We start from the raw sequence: 16,815 nt of genomic DNA on the forward strand, positions 1-16,815 counted from the left end.
CATCCCAGGCCAGGCTGGACGGGGCTCTGAGCAACCTGAGCTGGTGAAGATGTCCCTGCTCATGGCAGGGGTGGCACTGGGGGAGCTGGGAAGGGCCCTTCAACACAAACCATCCTGTTATTCTCTGATTGCAGGAAAAGTACTTCCTGAGCTGGGGCAAGGCTGGATGAGCTCAGGCCCTGACCCAGCAAAAGGAGCCACACCAAGGCTGCAGGTCATACTGGGACAGCAGGATCCACACCCTCACCACCACCCCTCCCTGCCTCAGGACTGCTTGGGGTTGATTTCTTGTTGCCCCCAGCCCTGACCCACCCTCAAGGCTCAGCTCTCCCCCCTCTCATCTACCAGGCGCCCGCGCTGCTTCAGTGTGGCAGCTCCTGCATCTGACATTGCACTGAAATCTCATTTTGACATTTGTGATCTAATTTGGAAACATTGATCAAGGAAAATGACGTCTGGTTTCTGATCTCCAGGGTCAGGGAGAAGCGCAGGCTGCTCTCCTCGTGTAGCTTCACAGGGGGAAATTGGGGGTCACCCCAGGGTGTGTGTGTGGTCCCTGGGACATCCCTGTCTCCCCATCAATCCCCCACAGACACAGGCTCATCTTCAATTTATCCTGGCTAAAGCTGCCCATGTTCACCACTCATTACATCCCCATTAGTGAAGACACTAAAAAAAAAAAAACTCTCTGGACTCAAATTAAATCAGACTCTCAGCCAAAAAACACTGTAACCACAAAAATGAAAATTTAACAGAGAGATTACCATGAAAGAGAAGATGGTTTTCACTAGATCATGGAGAGTTGCCAGCTTACACCATATAACAATGATGCCTTTGAGGCTCTTCAGCACCAGTTGTGGGCTTTTCCAAAAAATAACACGAGCTCCTAATTTTTGTACCACCAACCAGCCCAGGCCCCTGCAGCATCTTAGCCATTTTACAGGTGCTTTTATGATGTACTCAGCAATGCAAATGAGCAAAGGAGGTGTTTGATACCATGCACACCTTCATCTCAGTTTTCCCAAGAGTTAATCTCTATTTAATCATTCTAGATATTTGAGACTTCTCTGTTTGTGTGTCCATGTACACAATTGTTTGCTGCTCAGAAGGCACAGTGCCTGGACAGGTTGATCAGATTATCTTTGTACCCTGTACTTCACACTGAAACGCTGTATTGACCCGCTATAGAAAACACAGTCGATTTTAATTACAAGAAATGGAAGCTTTTACCTACGTAAAGCTCTGCCCGAGCTCCGGTGCTGTGCAGATCGATGCACCGTGACACTGGCTCAGTGCTTGCACCAGCACCACACAAAGCAATTTATATATCTTTTTTCTTGACAAAAGTAAAAACAATGACATCATTTTCCTATAGGGAAATTTCAACAAATCCAGGGTCACTTTATCACCTGTTTTTGAATGCACGTAGTATACACAAACACAAAAACAAGCAATACATCAGGGAAGTTCAAAGTGTGTTTTAATTAAAATGATCCTTATTCTAAATATTAACCAAATCGTTACCACAGTTAATATCACATGTTTTTTTTTTAAAAAAAGGGAAAGAATCCTCTTTAGAAAGTTCCTAATGTTCACCAGGTATTGGATTTCACTTCATTTTCAATACTGCATAAAATATCAACAGGTAAAAGGCATTTAACTACATTTCCAACCTAATTAAAAAAAAAACTAAGTTAAATCAACAGTTTCAGTGGGACTGTTGGATTAGAATATATGAAAAAAATTAGTTGTGCATCCTGAGGATTAGCAGCAGAAATCAATCTTTTGTCCTAAGGCCCTTGCAGCACCAGCATGACTAATGAGAAACAGTAATTTCTGGGAGCAGTGGGACAATGCTCCTGGGTCTGCACCCCGGCTGCTCTCAGACACAACTTGCTGACTGCAGAAACACTGAGGCTTCCAGAGAACAGCCCCCAAGAGCAGGGGCTGTGCTGCACACATGGGCCCCGCGCAGCCACACACCAGCAGAACAAACTAAGGGCACAAAGTGAGAACTCCCGGGAGCCCAGCATTGGATTGAACAGATTTCAAGTCTTAAAGGCAAATTAAAGCAAAATCATGAGCAATTTGGCTTTTCGTGTCATCTTCTTCAGCCATTTCAACGTTCGGTTTTAAGTTCCAGCCTTAAACGTCAAGCCTTATGGTCTGCAAACTGCAACGAGAAGGAAAAATGACAGATAATTATGCTATGCACCTATATCAACCATGCATTTTTAAAAAAAGTTCATACATAAGAACCATTTTAGCATTAGATTATCTTCATGCTTTGTGCTGGTGTATAGAAATACACAAATACGTGCAGTTACTGTGGCTAATTTTCCCCATCACTGAACAAAAAAAAAGTGGATCCAACCAGCCTAGGAGTAGGTGCAGATTTTTTAAGTCAAAGTTTTGAGTGAAGTTCTTTACCAGGCAAACAGGTCACCTGGGAAAGGAACCTAAAATTGTAGAGACAATATGACATATTTCATGGATGGGACTGTGTGACAGTAGTTGGCAGTTCCTGAGAACAAAAGCTGAGCTTGCCACAAGATCCAGAGATCTCATACACATCCCTGAGCAGCGGATGTCCTGGGATCTCCAGCAGCATCGGAAAGGACCAGCTGGCATGTTGCTTGCGGCGATCCTGTACCTCTGGTCTCTGTGGCTGCCAGGAGCAGCAGGAAATTCTCCTTCCTCCCCCCAACATGTAATTATACTTATGCAGGTTGGAAAGAAAGGCTGCAGAAACCAGAGACATTGGCAATGCCCTTGGCAAGTCAAAGTGAGATAAATCCAGAGTACAGTACGACATGGCATATCCTGCAATCAAATGCTGGCACATCAAACAGCAAGTCACCAAAAGGGATCAGATTGATGCACCGGCTCAAAGTCAAGTGCCCATGCTTTATATTGAATTTTCAGGTATGACTAATTCCTTACAGTAAAAAAAAAAAAAGTGAAAAAGAGATGATTTTTAAAAAGGTGATTAAAAAAAAAGGTCATTAAAACCCCTCATTATTCCATCAGTTCCAGCATCATCCCATGTGAGGCACAGCACAAAGCTCTCCCCTGCACATACGCATGTGTGTATACTCATACACAAACACACCTACACCTCGCATATTTTAGGTAAACCTGCCGTGAGAAAAAGAGTCACTACATGGCATCACATTAACTACCACACATAAAGAACAATTTAAATCCATTGTCTGAAATAGAGAACTTTGGGTAGAGGAGTAGAAGTAGTGCTTAGAAACAAATTACCTTTACTCAAATATTAGACTGTCTGGTAGAAGCTCTTTTCTTAAAGCCCCTGAATACATTTCAATCCCCTCTAAAACTGTGACATGAAAAACCTGCGGTGCACTAAGCACTGTAATGCCTGTACAAGCCTCCCCTCAGCCTTCAGCCATCACTCAGATGCTGGGACATCCCGTCTGCTACAGAAATCCATGTAAATTCAAACCCTGACTGGCAAGGACTGTAAACCTCACTGCAAAGAGACACTGACTAGGAAAGCTTTCAAACCCAGCCTGCCCTCTGCAAGGCATGCTTCTGAGTATTGTAAAAATGAAGTGAGGTAAGAATTACCAGCAGACAGTTTAGCGAGAAAGGCAGAGGACTAGAGGGAAAAATATTTTGAGAGTGATGGCACTAAAGTAACAACCCACTTACTGCAGCTTTCAGAGCCTGATCGAGGTCTTCCAGTAAATCTTCTTCATCTTCCAAACCAACTGACAGGCGAATTAATGTATCGCTGATTCCAAGAGCTTCTCTATCTTCTTCAGGCACTGAAGAGTGAGTCATGATGGCCCTGGGGGGAAAAAATAGCCTTTTTTCTAAGAAGTTCTTACTTTTATCGGCAAAGACCAAACAAATTGGTTTCCTGTCAGCTTCCCCTGAAAATCCCTGAAGATTTTGCACCTTTTGTGTACCACCTGCTGGTTAAGCCACAGATGGAAAGAAATTGTATCATCGGTTACTGTAAATTATGAGAACTGCAGAGATGTCAGTGACTTGCATCTCCCAGCATTTCAGCACAGTATTTCCAGGATACAAAGGATGAATAAAAACTGGATACTTAACAGTCTAGAAAAAAAGAAGAAAAAAAAATCCTATTCTTCTTCCATCCGTATTTTTTTTTCTAAAAAGGAGTACCTAAAAGCTCTGCTTCAAGCAGGTGGAGAAAGAGCTATAGTATACAATCTCCAGAGGTTTTTTTTTCACTTCTGGTTTCTCAGATCACTTGTCAAACTGTACCACTTACATTGAAGAATTTATTCTCTCCAGCTATGGACAACATAGGTAAGAAGCTATGATTATTATTGCATTTCCCCCATATGCTCACTGATGTCCACCAGTTAGCAATTACTGCCAGCTGCTGGAGTGTTTTGAGATCTGGTGTTCTAGAATGAGTAACTGAAATGATTTAGCATCCAAGTTTAGCCATAACTTTCCATGTATCTTTTTTTGAAAAGCAAACTGGGCTCCAGTAAAATAATCTAATACCATAAAAGTCCTATTTTTAGCCTTTTAACCTAGGTAGAGGCAACTAAATGTTACTAAAATCTCCACAAAATCTCCCTGGCCTGGAGACAGCTGCAGTTTGTGCAGCGTGCTGACCATGCCCCCTTGTGTGAGCTGGCAGAACAGCAGAGCTCATTCCTCAAGTGTCACCAAATCTGCTCAATGCCACTTATTCCAATGCACACTGATTTCTTGGATTTATTATCACAGCAACGAACTGTGGCTCAGTCTCCCAGTTAAAACACGAAACTGTGCAAATTCTTTCATCATTGCATTCTTATCTTCACAAAAGCCATACTCGTTTCTGGACTAGCCACGGGTTTTTGTGTTAACACAATGTACTATCCTTGAGTCTCAATTATATGCAAAATATCTTCGTTTTACATACTAGAAAAAATTTATAACTCCCATAGAAATTGATCAGAAACTTTTTTGCCACTCTGCAGCTTTTTTAGAGTTTTAAGATGAAGAATGACTTACGGATGATCTGCTAGGCTTTCATAACCGCCCAGACTCTCAGCCAGTGCAAAAACCTACAGGGAAAAAACAAACAGAAGTTAATATAAGAAGAAGTGCAAGGTTATGAATGCTTAGAAAGAGACAGATAAGGAAAAAGCAAAGTTTAGTGGTGTGTGTTTTGGTTTTTCTAAGTTTTTCTAAAATAAATTTTATGTTATAAAAGGTGTTAGCTGTGGTAAGGGAAAAAATATAAGCATACATTTAACAAGTAAGAGCTATTAAGATATAGAATAGGCTTGTCCTGAAAAGGGTCTGAAGAGGTGTTGGTGAAAAACTGGATTAGCTCAGGAGTGGTTCTGACAGCGCAATGCAAGGGCAGCGAGGGCAGAAGAGCAGAAGGAAAATGCTCAACACGAGGAGCAGGTTCTGCCTGGCCACCAGCAGAGAATACACTCTGCTCAGAGGATGGACAGAGCAGGCGCCTGTACACAGCGAGATCTCAAACATCTCAGTCCAGGTTGAGGCAGTTATATCCCATCCTTACATGCTCTTCTTTCAGCATTGCTGAGGGTTTTTTTAGCATCGCTCTTTGAATTACGAATGTATACTCTGGGATGACAAAAAGGGTCTCTAGAGCCAGCTGCACTCACACAGGGATTCACCATTTGTCTGCTGCGGATGCTCTTACTGTCCTCAACATTTCTCTGCTCATATTGACATTTTTTTCCCCTTTCAAAAAACCCCCAAAACCGCACAGCCAAACAACTAAAGCTGTCAACCAGAGAATCCTCTTCTCAGCCTGGTTTAAGGGAACAGCTTTACTTTTGAACCACCTTTGTTACAAATAGACACTTAGCCAAGTCAGATGGCTGAAGTGAATATACTCATAAGGGACGACTACTCCTGGAATGCAGTTTGTGACGCTTTTTGTGAAGATGGTAGATCTCCTGTGCCAGGATTAAATGTTCTCTTTCTTGTAAAAGGATATTTTGTGGGAAAATCATGTTTTCAGCAGATTCATTTTCAGCTGATGACACTAGCTGGCAAAGCAAGTAAGATAGGGAGGAGAAGGAAGCTCTAATTTATCCTTGTCCATTATTACTGATTTGTTTTTCCAAGAACAAAACAGCAAACATACAAGAGCAGGCTACAAATTAACCAGAGATCAAGACTAGCAAACACATTCAAGGGTACGGGTGGAGTGAACACATTACAAAGACAAAAGCAAAAGCCTATGGTTTAGGTAAAACAACCACTTATTCTCCAAACTGAGGGAGTCCCTCTCTGCTTCATGATTCATGTCATTTCTCAATAGGTTTTTCTCCTGATGAGGACTTTGAAATATTACATCAGTATTACACCAGCCACAGCTTCTCTGCTTTCAACTACTACAGGTATTTTTGCAAAAAGCTGGCATGCAAGTCCTTTATTAGAAGCAAGTAGTATATATACTACACCCTACTGTGTAAATAAATACTTAAATACTTCCTTTTCTTCTCTCTCATTAGCCTCCCATTTACAGATAATCTATTATTTAGAGATGGTTACACCCAGAAGACTTCAGGAGCTTTGCAAGAACAGAGGAAGGCTCTCCGCACCCCAAGAAAACCGACTTCCTTCCAACACCACCCTCAGAAGCACAGGCTCAAACCCCCCTGAGGTAGCATGTATTCACCAGTATTTACCTTCAAATTCTTGAGAAAAGTAGCAGCATTTTCGAGATTTCCCTTAATGTAAAAGGTGATCATCCCGGGATAGCCAGTACACTGCCGCTTGACCAGCTCATGCTGAGGGTGTGAGGGCAAGCCTGAAATTTGGAGCAGTCGCTTGAAGTTAATTACCGTCACTTCAAAGGGTAACTAGCTCACCCAGTGCTGAGGGAGACACCTCACCCAGAGTCACCCAAAGCGAAGGGCACACAAACGGCACGTACCGCAACAGTCCCCATATCCAGGCACCACCTGCTCTCAAGTCTCACCAACTTACCTGGGAAAATGACTGTCTGCACCCGGGGATCTGACTCGAGAAATCGAGCAACAGCCAGTGCATTGTGGAAGTGTTGCTTCATCCGGACCTGCAGGGTCTTCAAACCACGACTGCACAGGTAACAGTCAAAGGGAGACGGAACAGCTCCAAGAGCTACAGAAATTCAAACAAAATCCCACATAAAACAAATGTGGTTTTGTTTTTTGTTTTGTTTTTTAGTAAAACTAAATACAGTCCTAACGTCCTAAATTTCTAAATTTAGAACAAGACAAGTGGAAAGACATCTGACGCCATCTGTCTTCCTCACCTCACACACATGGGAAGCCAATTAATGAGCTGAATTAACAAGCTGAAGACTTGAGGATTAAATTTATTAGATATAATATGCCTTTATTTGAGCGAGAAGCCACAGAGGCATACTGGAAGCTATCGTGTTTGCTTAAGGCCACCCTACATACTAGTGGAAGGCCAGGAAGAGAATTCATGTTTCCCACATCGGTGTTACCACTTTCTCTCCAGTCATGGACACTTCCGCACATTTATATGCCTGAGCTACAGCTCTAGATAGATTTCATAGTTGTGTGCATGCAACATGCTTATTATGAGTTGGTGTATTCAAATACAATTCATTTTAAACTGTTTCCTACATTGACTACTCACCGTTTTGTAAAAATTTGAGCCTTTCATAGAGGTCATCGCAGTTTACTGAAACAAGTCCCATCACAACATCACTATGCCCTAAAAATGAAAGAAGACAAGGACAAATCAGCCACTCTACCTGCTCCAAGGTTCTGCCATGAACCCCCATTTTCTCAGTCTCAGTGCAAATAAAATCCCGTTTTCCTGAGATGCTGTGTCCCTTGTCATTGCTGCAGCCAATCTCCCTGTGCAGCACGAACATCAAAAGGCAGATTTTTTTGTGAACTGCCCACAGCCAGGATGGCTTTTAAACAGCCAGTCTGAGTTGTGTTCAACTCAGAAACTCACCGTTCATGTACTTGGTTGCAGAATACATACAAATATCAGCCCCCAGGGATAAAGGACGCTGAAAGGAAATGAAAATAATAAGTCCGATTAAAGCTTTTGTGCACTCTGGTTCATTGCAAGCTATCCAGACAGGCTGTGAGCAAACACAGAGAATAACAATAGATGGAGATACTAAAAAAAAAAAACACACAAAAACTTAAAACAAAACTTAACACCTTAAACACAGAAACCTGAGAATGAAGATAGAATATGTGACAAGAACAATAGCACAGGAAAGCACTCTGAATTCAAGATAGGCACAATAAAAATAACCCAATTTGATTTAAAAACCCTGGTATAATTCCCACCGGCTTCAGGAAGAGGAGTGATTAAGTACATTCAACATACAGCCTGCTCATATTGGTGACAAAAATAGTTCCATTGCTTAGTCGAGGCAGGAATAAGTAATGGTTATTTACTCTAAAGTATATTTCTTTTGAAAATGAAGACCTCAACACAGTTTGCAAAGCAAAAAAAAAAAAACCACATTGTTTTCTAGATACCAGGACTGATGACACTGCACCGAAAATACAGCTGAAAAGCCGCAGAAAGTGCAAAGGGTTTTGTTGCCCAGGGCTCTGCCCCAACCTCCCAGCTTTCTGCCCAGGAGCCTTTTAAAGCTGAGAGGCAAACTGAGATCTTGACGGGCAAGAAGTAATGAACAATAGATTGGTTTTAATCAGTCACTAAGTAAAAGGTTTCACACATAATATAAACATATTATAAAGACTGAAGCGTAGCAATGTGTTAAAAGGTAACAAAGCAAGCAGATGTAGAATAAAAGCCTGCTGCTGCCAGGCCAAACACAGATATCAATTGAAGGAAGGTGGATGATGTGCATTCCTGATGCACGTTCCCAATGCACAGCCAGGAGAACGGCAGCATAAACACCAGCGCCTTCTACATCCAATATTGCCATATAAATCACTCTAAAATTATGATCTTAGTACAGTGTATCAGCAGCAGTCTGGAGGGCTTTAAAGACACTCCCTATTATACTTACAGGAATTAATCATTACAACTGGCTCTCTTTTAGCACCAGGCCAATAACAGATACATTAACTAGCTCATATATCCAGATACTCACTTCTTTCACACACGTCTTTCCGAAATAATATACATGGTGAGGGGAAAATCATCAAGCCTTTGGTATGTACAAGACAAACTCCAGTGCTGCTTTAGCTAAACAATAACACTTTCTGTAAAGCTCTCTTAATTTATAAAGATCTCTGTACCCTTAAAGACACCTTGCCTGTCACACGCATAAAGAAGTTTCACTTTAGACCTGAAAGACTAGGGATTAGCTTGGTTTCCTGGAAAATATGTACAAATATTTCTAGCCCATATTAAGATGAATGAGACTTTGAAGTTTATTATTTCAAAGCATTTTTAGAACTTGAAAAAATTGTCTTCACGCATCCAAGTTATAAAACCAGAAAAGTTATGTCAGTTGTTTGAGATCAAAATTATAAACTTCTGAGCCACACATTCACCAAAATACTGAAGAAAAGGTAACATCAATGTCTAAAAGATAAAGTTAACACAGTTTGCTCGTTTTAATTTTTTCTTACACTGCCTTTTTAGTACCTCAAGTGGTTCATAAGAGTTCATAAACAGCATATACAAAAGAATAGGTATAAAAAGGCCAAAGTTGTTAAACAGGACACTTTATAACAGGCCTGCTATGATTTCCATCAGTGAGAACTAAAAACTATGACTTCTGGATGACAGAGAAGCCATTCTCTCCATGGCTTAACTTGACTCAGTGTGTTTACTTGACCAGTGAGCTATACTGTTTCTGCTGCTGCCATACTGGTATCCAGTCAGCTATAACATACCCTGCATATCACCTTTACTAATGGATCTTTACACATGGGTTGTGTTTAGAAACAGAAGAAGAAATTTTACAACACACAACACAAAACCACAGTTCCGTGGGGGTGCTTCCATTTTAAAAATGTACCTTCAAAGACACTGAAATAACAGGGTAATCGCAAGCAAACCAAACGCTCACCTGGAAATATGCAGACATGAAGGTGTTGTCTACCACTAGAAGAACATCTTTATGCTTATGTACAACATCTGCGCAGGCCTGGATGTCAATGATCTTCATCATGGGGTTGGTCGGCGTTTCAATCCAAACGAGCTGCAGTAATTCAACACAGAAAGAACCATTTAGAGACTTTACAATGCTGGTGATGGTCTGTGTGTAAGTTATAAGGGCTTCTAAATGTTAACATATGGAGTGTCAGCTTCCTGCATAGGTTTGCAGAGTGGATATTGTGTCCTCACTGATGAAAGGTGAGGTTTCTTGGAAGAGGTGATATTCTCCACAAAAACGATGGGAAGAACATCAAAGCTTTTGAAAACTACATCAGAAGGAGACTTTTAAAAAATGTTTTCAATGAGACACCATGAACGTCACCAAGTGGCTTGTAGCAGGGATGTGTTAGACCCAGCTGTTCCCACAGAGGCCACTGCAGCCCCCTCCGCTTCACACATACACCCAATACAACAGGAGCAACAATGAAATTATTTAACAACATTAAACAAGCAAGTTCAGCAACTTCCCTCTCCACTACCTTGGTCTCCGGTGTAATCGCAGCTTCCAGGCATTCAATTTTTGCACAGTCAACAAAAACTACATTCAAACCCATCTTCATGGCTACTTTCCTGAAGTATCTGTTTGTGCCTAAAAAACCCCACACAAAACAAAAAATCAGAGACACAAAATGAAACTATTTCCTTAACTTTCCTTCACTGATCTCCAGCCTCTTGTACACACGCACGGAAAGTCAGGAGGGTACAGCTTTATGTTGTACATCATAAATGGCACATTAATATTTTGTTATTTCTAAAAAGTTTAAATATTGCTGTAGTTTTTAACATCACAAAAAAGTAACAATGGGAATATAGAACCAGAGTGATGTATGAAATACTTTCAATTAACAGCTCTTCAGGGTTTTATTTACTGGAGAAGTAAACAGACCTCTTCTAGTTTTCCAGCCTCGACCTTTCCCTCCACCCCTGTGGTTCCAGTTTTCAGATCCCCTTTCCCCCATCCCACTTGTAGTAACTTTTTTTCCACCACATCTTTTAAACTATTTTTTTCTATTTAATAAACTTAATTGAGAATTTGGGAGAGGAAGAATCAAGGGGAAGATTCCAGCTACTGTGTGTTTCTTATCATTCCATTAAATAAGTTTGTAGTGAGGAAGATTAAAAAGTGATTACTTCCTTCCTTCGTGCCTTTGAAGCCTTTCATTGGAAAGATTCAAAGAAGAAACCAGAAGCAACCAGTTGATCACTAGACAGCAACGTACTGGCTATCTGGCAACACTGCCTGGATTAAAAATTAATTAATTAGGTCTTTCTGCCAAGGTTATTTAAGATTTACTCACGCAGAACAGCAGTTTGCTGTCTAGCCATAAAGTCACAGTACACACAGGGTAGGATTCTGTGTGCTGAACACTAAGTGTGAATGATATTTATTTTTCTTAAGGAAACACTTCTATTTCCACAATAACCTATATACTATTTTGTGCTGTAAGAAGCTCACTCAAGCATGGGACATTTTCACATAGGCTGTCAACTTTACTAATACAAACCACAGGAAAGCCTTACTTACTTTTAATAATAGCACGCTGAAAAAAAAGACATAGAAGGGAATGAGAGGTGACACTTCAAGCAGCCCTTTTAAGAAGTTACAGCAACAGATCAGAATTCAGAGGTGTCAACTACCTACAGCTCCTCCTTACGCCTCCCAAAACTCAGCATCTCTTCAACACATCCCAGGCAACAGACTTTCCAGCTTTGCCTTGGAGAGCTTTTCACTTTCTTTTACTGTTTTTCTGACAAACTCAAATACTGTAGGCTCATTTGAGTTAGCAAGCACAACACAGCTTTACAATCCAACTAGGCTTTTTACAAAAAAAGAAGCTTCCCAAAGTGTATCCTCCAGGGAGCAGCAACACATGCTGGTGCCCAGTCACCCAAAGGTTGGTACTATGGGGTTGAAGTACAAAAGGCTGCCCAGGGCAAGCATGGAGGAGTAAACCCCACACAGCAAGAAGTCAGCACGGGCAGGAGGTGGCTGAGCAAGGACCGGGCACAGTGTGTGCGAACGTGAGCAGGAAAGACAAGGAGGAACAGCCAGAAGAGCAGAGGCCGTGACAAAAGCAAGCAGGGACTTCGGGGACAAAGAGTCCTGAATATCCGAGGGGAGAGAGAGAGGCTGAACACACGCTGGCCACACATGTGCAGATGTACCATGTCACGGGGTGTGAGCTCTGCTCAATGAGGCTGTGTGAGGAAGCTGCTTCCTTTACAACAAAAGTACGAGAAATTTCAGGGAAGAAACAGTGAAATTAATCTCTGCAGAAACCACTACAGGCTGAGGATTTAATGAGTGGCCACACTGGTTTTGCTTGAAAAATGGGCCTTTCTGAAGTGAGGAACTGATAATATGCTTTGGTCAAATGACTTTGAAGTTCCATGGTGAGAGGGCCACGGATGAAAGGAGCAGATTGCCAGCAGGGATTCCTGCTGTCTCCACTCCGATCAGCTCCAGATGGACTTTGCTGAAGAGCTATCTGGCACGACAGAACCAAGACACTAAAAGCAAATGTGTATATTTATATTTGATGTGCATAAGCACAGAGAACTGACTGGCAAACAGTAATCACTCCTAGCAATGGGAAAGGTGACTACTCTTGCTAAAAGGTTTCCCAGCTATTGCTTGGGAAAACGCTACCTGTCACTAACTTCTCTAACCTTCATTTAAAAACAGAGCAGGTCTGATCTCTTTGTGCCAAGGCCTTGAAGCAGACAGAGGGAGACAAAAAGAGATGGCAAGCTTTGTTGAGCAATGAAATGCAGGAGTGGGGCACCCAGGACACTGACTGTCGCAGCACATTCTGGCAGATTTCCTGATTAAGGACTTTAGGGTGGCATTGGCCTTTTGAAGGACCTGGGCAGAGGTGGCTGCACTCCGCTTGCTATTGGGGAGTTTCTTGAGGAATGGATAAAAAAATAACTGTGTAAGATCAAAACCTAATAGTGGGCTGCAGCATCGCTGATGCATTCAGAAGACAGGGGCATAACAGATGCAAGTTGTGCTTTCAGGTAAAATGACAGAATAGTTGTCTGAAACAGTCCAGATAAAATTCTGGCTGGTAAAGGGTCAAGCCTAGGGAAGTAATAGTTGAAATACCAGAAGCTGGAAAGCTGTGTTACATTGGAGAGCAGAATGCCCTGCTCTGCAAACAAGTCTGTGTGAAGCTACCATGTTGTTATTTTCCCCTCATTCAAGCATATATTACTAGTTAACTATATTTTTTGAACCTTTAAATTCTGTGCCACAGAATCATTCAGTATTCTGATTTCTACCACCAAATCAAACAGGAGGGTTCTGTGTTCTCGTGAAGTGAAAAGACTTTACAGAAAAATAAGGTCCCACATGAGAAATTTGGAAAGTTCACAAGAATCATAAATAGGTACACTGAATCATTTGCACAATGAAGATCAAAACTATGCTTGTGCTTTGCATACCTCCATAGACGTCATCCATGCAGATAATCATATCCCCTGCCTTTAAGAGGTGAGTAATATTCAAAGCAGCAGCTAAGCCAGAAGCATAAGCTAAACCTAAAACAGAAAAGAGTAAGTGGCAGACAAACCGTATTTTAATGTGATACAACCTTGTCAAACCTGACGTAGCTTTCCTCACTTTTCTTTTCCAAAGAACCTGTTCTGTCACTCACTCACGCTATCTCTCTGGTTACGTGGATTCAGTAAAAGCAGCAGCGGGATTCCACGTGAGGTGGAACCCATGATGAGCATGGGTAACACCATCCGGTAACAGCAGCTCCCACTCCTCCCTGCACTCAGCACTGCTACGTGGGATGGATTCAGTTCAGCTCAGGCATCAAATGCAGCATGACGAAGCAAAGCTACTACAGAAAGTCCAGTGATTGAGCTGGGCTTTCCTGAACAAGAAGCGTTGCACTCTTTCATACCACAAGGCTGCTTTTGCCCATCGCCAGCAGCCAGCGCCTGGGAAAGCCTTGTTGTGACACAACTGCTGCTGTGTCCCTGCTCCCCGGGCCATGCCTGCCGTAGGCACTGTCAGGAGACACACGTGCTGACATCTTGCTTGAGGAACCTATTAATTACTTACAGTATTTAGCTCCATCTAGCATCGCCACAGCCTTCTCCAGGCAATTCCGGGTAGGGTTTCCACTCCGGCTGTATTCATAACCCTATTGGGAAAGCAAGAAACAAACAGATCTTAAGAGAGAGCATCAGGAAAGCTTCATATGATAATAGTCATGGGTTCCTTAAAAAGTCCTGGCTCGCACTGCCCTCCTCCAAGAAGAGTGGGCTGGTTTTCTGGCTGCATCAGGCTGCTGTACACAGCACGCCACCAGGCATCCTCAACCTGGAAATGGTCTCTCAGGGTGCACAGTGGGCAGTTATCACACTGCCAGCCACGCTCTGTTTTTGCTAGATATCCATCTCTCGTCACTGTTGGGGAAAAGGCCTTGCTCTAACACAGTCCACTCAATCTTACGTTAGCAGGAAGAATGTGTCCCATCTCCGCAATGTTCTGCTGTGAAAGATGCTACAGGGCACTAGTCAGTACCAACCTGTACCCAAGAGCTCCTGAGTGCTCAGACCTTTCCCTAGCACACAATCAGGCCAAGTTCCACGCTGCAGTACAATCAGGCTCTTATGTGACTACTGAGAAAATGCAAGGAGAAAAAAAATTCTTATGCATGCATGGATGCACTTGTTAAAGAGAGAACCCCGCTAAGCACCCTGGTGTTCACGTGCTTTCAGGATTTCTGTTTAACGACAACTTCATCACACTGAGGAATCCAGCAGCCCAGTCTCAGAGCTTCCAGCAGGATGTGGTGACTCTGATCAGCACACGGACACAGCAGTGTGACTCCTGTGATCTTCAAACACAGCCACCGACTCACACACAACACTGGGAACGCTTCTAAGCAATTTTGTGCAGAATCAAAAATCACAGGGCAAATTCCTGTTGCCCAACCAGCAGTGTGACATCCAGACCTTGAGTTTGGAACAAATACTGCTTTATGAACTGCAAATTTGAGTCATTTCCCTCACACGCACATGGTACCCATTAGAAACTTCATGATGGTTCAATGCAAACACTTTCAGCACTTTTCTACAATACATCCACTGAATATCTACGAAATATTCGTTGGATCTTGAAGGACAACTTAAAGCAGCCTCTTACACAATACATATAAATGAGACAATGTGTTCTGCCCGGGCCCTGCAGCAAAGTAAAGCTTTGTTATCACACGGTCTTCAAGAAAGGCTCCAGATGCGTGCAAACCACCCGACCGAGAGGAAAAAAGATGCTTGGAGTTTTTTGCAGGAGGTAGGACGAGGGAAAATATCTCCACGTGTGGCAAAGCGGGAGTCCCCTCCCCTTCCCGGGCCTGCCGCCTCCCCGGAGCACCATGGACAGCCCGCCGGGCCGGGCCGCACCCCCCGCTGCCGTCCTCCGCCCCCGGAGCCCCCCGGATACGGCCGGACCGGGGCTCCGGCCGCACTCACCGCGTGCTGCCCGGGGGCCTGCTGCTTGAAGGTGGTAGAGAGGGAGATGGGCGGCACCACGGCGGCCGAGCGCCACTGCTCGGGCTCGTGCCCGGCGTGGATGGCCTGCGTGGCGAAGTGCGCGAAAGGCGGCAGAAAACCGGCCGACCCGCCGCGCTCCATGGCCGCTCTCCAGCTGCAGCTGCTCCTACTGCTGCTTCTGCTGCTGCCGCCGCTGATATCGCCGCCGCCGCCACCTCAGGCACGGCCGCTGCCCCGCCCCTAGGGGCCCGGCGCGGGCGGGGCCTCAGCGCCGCCCCTCACTGGCTGGGGCGGGGCAGGGTGGTGCCCCTCATTGGCTGGGGCGGGGCTGGGCGGGGCCCGCGCCTCAGGGCAGGGAGCGGCGTCCTGCTGTGGCACCGCCCGCCCGCAGGGGGGCGCCGCCGGACTGCAGCGCGCTGCGGGCGGGAGGAGAAATGGCGGGAAGGCCCCGGACCTGGGTACAGGGGACAAGTGACAAGGGGCCCGGTGGCCCCACCGAGCGATCCCCGGGGAACGGCTTCCTCCTACCACTGCACCTGAGGCTGCTAGCCCGACGTTCGCCCGTGGTCACACAGATGCAGACGGTGAGAGGCCTTTTCCTAACACACCTTCTCCTCTTACATTTCAGGCTGAATTTGAAATAATTTTCACTGCATTTGCAGGTAAATTTAGAGCAAAACGGGATCTAAGTGGAAGAAACAAGCTGATAATTCTCAAGTCCGTTTTTCAGCCTCAGCAAGTAGTAGAACCCTGGAGTTTAGGGTGGCGGAATTGAATCCTGCGGTGACAAATCAGTGGGAAACGTCTGCACGGATCCCACGGGCAAAGCTTTGCTTGGAACCCACCGTCCCACCAGGGCACCAAGGCACAAAGTTTCAGGTGGCCAGTTCAGTATCATAACATGTACGCTTTCTTTTTATAATAATTCACAACAATCAAGCTGAGACCAAGGAGAAAATGGAATTATTGCCATACAAAATTTCTTCCTCTCTCTCGGTTTCTCGTTGTGGTGATCCGTGCAGCCCATGGCAGGTTTGGTGGCTGTTCCTGGAGGAGGTTGTCCTGCCCGTAAGGACACAGCTCACAGCTCCTCACCCCCATATCCCCACAACTGGCTGCTGAAGCACTTCACAAAAAGAAACTAGTCCCACGGCTTCATCTGAGCAACTGAGTAAACAGCTTGTGGCTTTTCTTTTTCTT

The 16,815-nt window shown here is 44.0% G+C and overlaps 1 protein-coding gene across 1 annotated transcript; it reads right to left on the reverse strand.

Moving 5' to 3' along the window:
* Positions 1–1,463: 1,463 nt before the first annotated feature.
* Positions 1,464–15,864, reverse strand: CTH (cystathionine gamma-lyase). The gene is made up of 12 exons (XM_065071930.1): positions 15,595–15,864; positions 14,180–14,261; positions 13,552–13,647; positions 10,584–10,693; positions 10,016–10,147; positions 7,963–8,020; positions 7,636–7,713; positions 6,976–7,128; positions 6,675–6,796; positions 5,011–5,063; positions 3,679–3,817; positions 1,464–2,173 (listed from the first exon to the last, which is right to left on the reverse strand). The coding sequence occupies exons 1-12, from the start codon at positions 15,754–15,756 to the stop codon at positions 2,153–2,155; spliced, it is 1,206 nt and encodes a 401-aa protein (XP_064928002.1). The 5' UTR covers positions 15,757–15,864; the 3' UTR covers positions 1,464–2,152.
* Between the last annotated feature and the right edge of the window lie 951 nt (positions 15,865–16,815).

Source organism: Columba livia, chromosome 8, assembly GCF_036013475.1.
Source record: "Columba livia isolate bColLiv1 breed racing homer chromosome 8, bColLiv1.pat.W.v2, whole genome shotgun sequence".
In the NCBI taxonomy this organism is placed as follows: domain Eukaryota; kingdom Metazoa; phylum Chordata; class Aves; order Columbiformes; family Columbidae; genus Columba; species Columba livia.

Excerpts from the sequence above, each read along its gene's own strand:
- CTH (XM_065071930.1), bottom strand. The coding sequence starts at position 15,756 with ATGGAGCGCGGCGGGTCGGCCGGTTTTCTGCCGCCTTTCGCGCACTTC. Across the intron at positions 10,148-10,583 it reads CGATTACACCGGAGACCAAG|CTCGTTTGGATTGAAACGCC; the intron begins GTAGTGGAGAGG and ends GAATTACTGCAG. Across the intron at positions 7,129-7,635 it reads GCTCAAATTTTTACAAAACG|CTCTTGGAGCTGTTCCGTCT; the intron begins GTGAGTAGTCAA and ends GAATTTCTGTAG.